At 44.3% G+C, this 1,499-nt stretch overlaps 1 protein-coding gene across 1 annotated transcript in view; it reads right to left on the bottom strand.

Moving 5' to 3' along the window:
• Positions 1 to 1,499, bottom strand: part of pcif1 (phosphorylated CTD interacting factor 1) — a 22,277-nt gene that overhangs the window by 9,354 nt on the left and 11,424 nt on the right. The window contains exon 8 of the mRNA XM_016666494.1: positions 425 to 594. Coding sequence (XP_016521980.1) covers positions 425 to 594 — 170 coding nt within the window. The remainder of the gene's footprint in view (positions 1 to 424; positions 595 to 1,499) is intronic.

The following is a 1,499-nucleotide window of genomic DNA, read 5'->3' on the forward strand; positions in this document are numbered from 1 at the left end:
TAATAATAATAATAATAAAGAGACATTCTATTGGGTGTAGAACAGTAAGTTCCTGCCATGCATTGCATAGCAGGCCCTAATAATCAATACTTTTTGAGTTCTGCACTTCAAATTAACCAAAGTATGAAACAAACTAAAACTACTACTATAATAACTAAAGCAAACTAAAACTAAACAATATTTAACTAATAACTAGCAAACACACTTTAAAAACTCATTCAATCTGAATTAAACAGAATAAAACTAAACTCTAATGAAAACCCCAAACTGTTGTAAGTCCAGTTTCTGTTCAGAGAGAAAATATTGGCGGCCCCCCATCATTGATTTCAAGTTCCAAAAACACAATTAATGACCAGACAGAAGGCCTGGAGAGACAGCAGAGTAATCAGATTACTCCCAGTAGTATCCAGATTACACGACTAACCAGCTTGCTGAAGTGTCCCCGGTTGACCTTGACCATCTCTCCTCTGAAGCGAAGGCAGGCCACGTCGTTCTCGAAGTGCAGCTCCACGCGGGGAAGGGCGGGGGTCGGGATCGACAGCCGGACCGGGTAGCAGTAGACGAGCCGCGACTGGGGCGGCGACGCGCACGACTCTGCAACCACAGGGTCAACCACAGGGAAGCAGCAGTTATTCCCCCAGACAAACACCTGACCCGCCGCTAGGGGGCGCCATGCCAGTCAGGCCACCAGTGGTTCATCGTTTTTGTGTTAAAAATGTTAAAGGTCGACAGAAAATTTGACAAAATGATGAGTTAATGATGCTTTATTGGACAGCATTGTTCACCATACTTAACACCAAGTATAGATTACAACAAAAATACAATTAAAATAAATATTTGTAATGACGTAATCAGTCAGTGGCTCTAAATGAACTGCTGGTCACATTTAAGTTAAATAAATCAAAAGTAGAGGTGTGCCGATTGATCGATCACCGATCATAATCGGCCAATTTCCGTGTAAAAGTGTATGATCAGTGATCGATCACCGTCTCTTGTTGCCGATCACTAAACCGATCACCTGTATCACTTCACAGCCTGCCTGCAGCTGCTCTCCTCTTTCCTTCTCACTGCGCAGCAGCAAATCCTGTAGTGAGGAACTATAACGCTCAGAGAGTGAATGGGGACGTTTGCGAGTTGCGACAGAAAATTACCTCGAGGTGAAGCGCGTCACAACGCATCAATACAACGAATCTAATATGGCATTTAGAAACAAGAACTTGACAGAGTTTGGCTACATCGAGGCTCAATGCAGGAAAAAAGCGACCAGACAGCAGGTACAGCAGCTTAAGTCTTGGAGCTGCGGAATGAGACGCTGGTTCTGGTTCTGCTCCGACTGCCATTAATCAGAACCAGACTGCCATTAATCAGAACCAGCGTTAATCAGCTAGCCAATCAGAACCAGCGTTAACCAGCTAGCCAATCAGAACCAGCGTTAACCAGCTAGCCAATCAGAACCAGCGTTAACCAGCTAGCCAATCAGACCCAGCGTTAACCAGCTA

This window comes from Poecilia formosa, unplaced genomic scaffold, assembly GCF_000485575.1.
Source record: "Poecilia formosa unplaced genomic scaffold, Poecilia_formosa-5.1.2 Scaffold731, whole genome shotgun sequence".
In the NCBI taxonomy this organism is placed as follows: Eukaryota; Metazoa; Chordata; class Actinopteri; order Cyprinodontiformes; family Poeciliidae; genus Poecilia; species Poecilia formosa.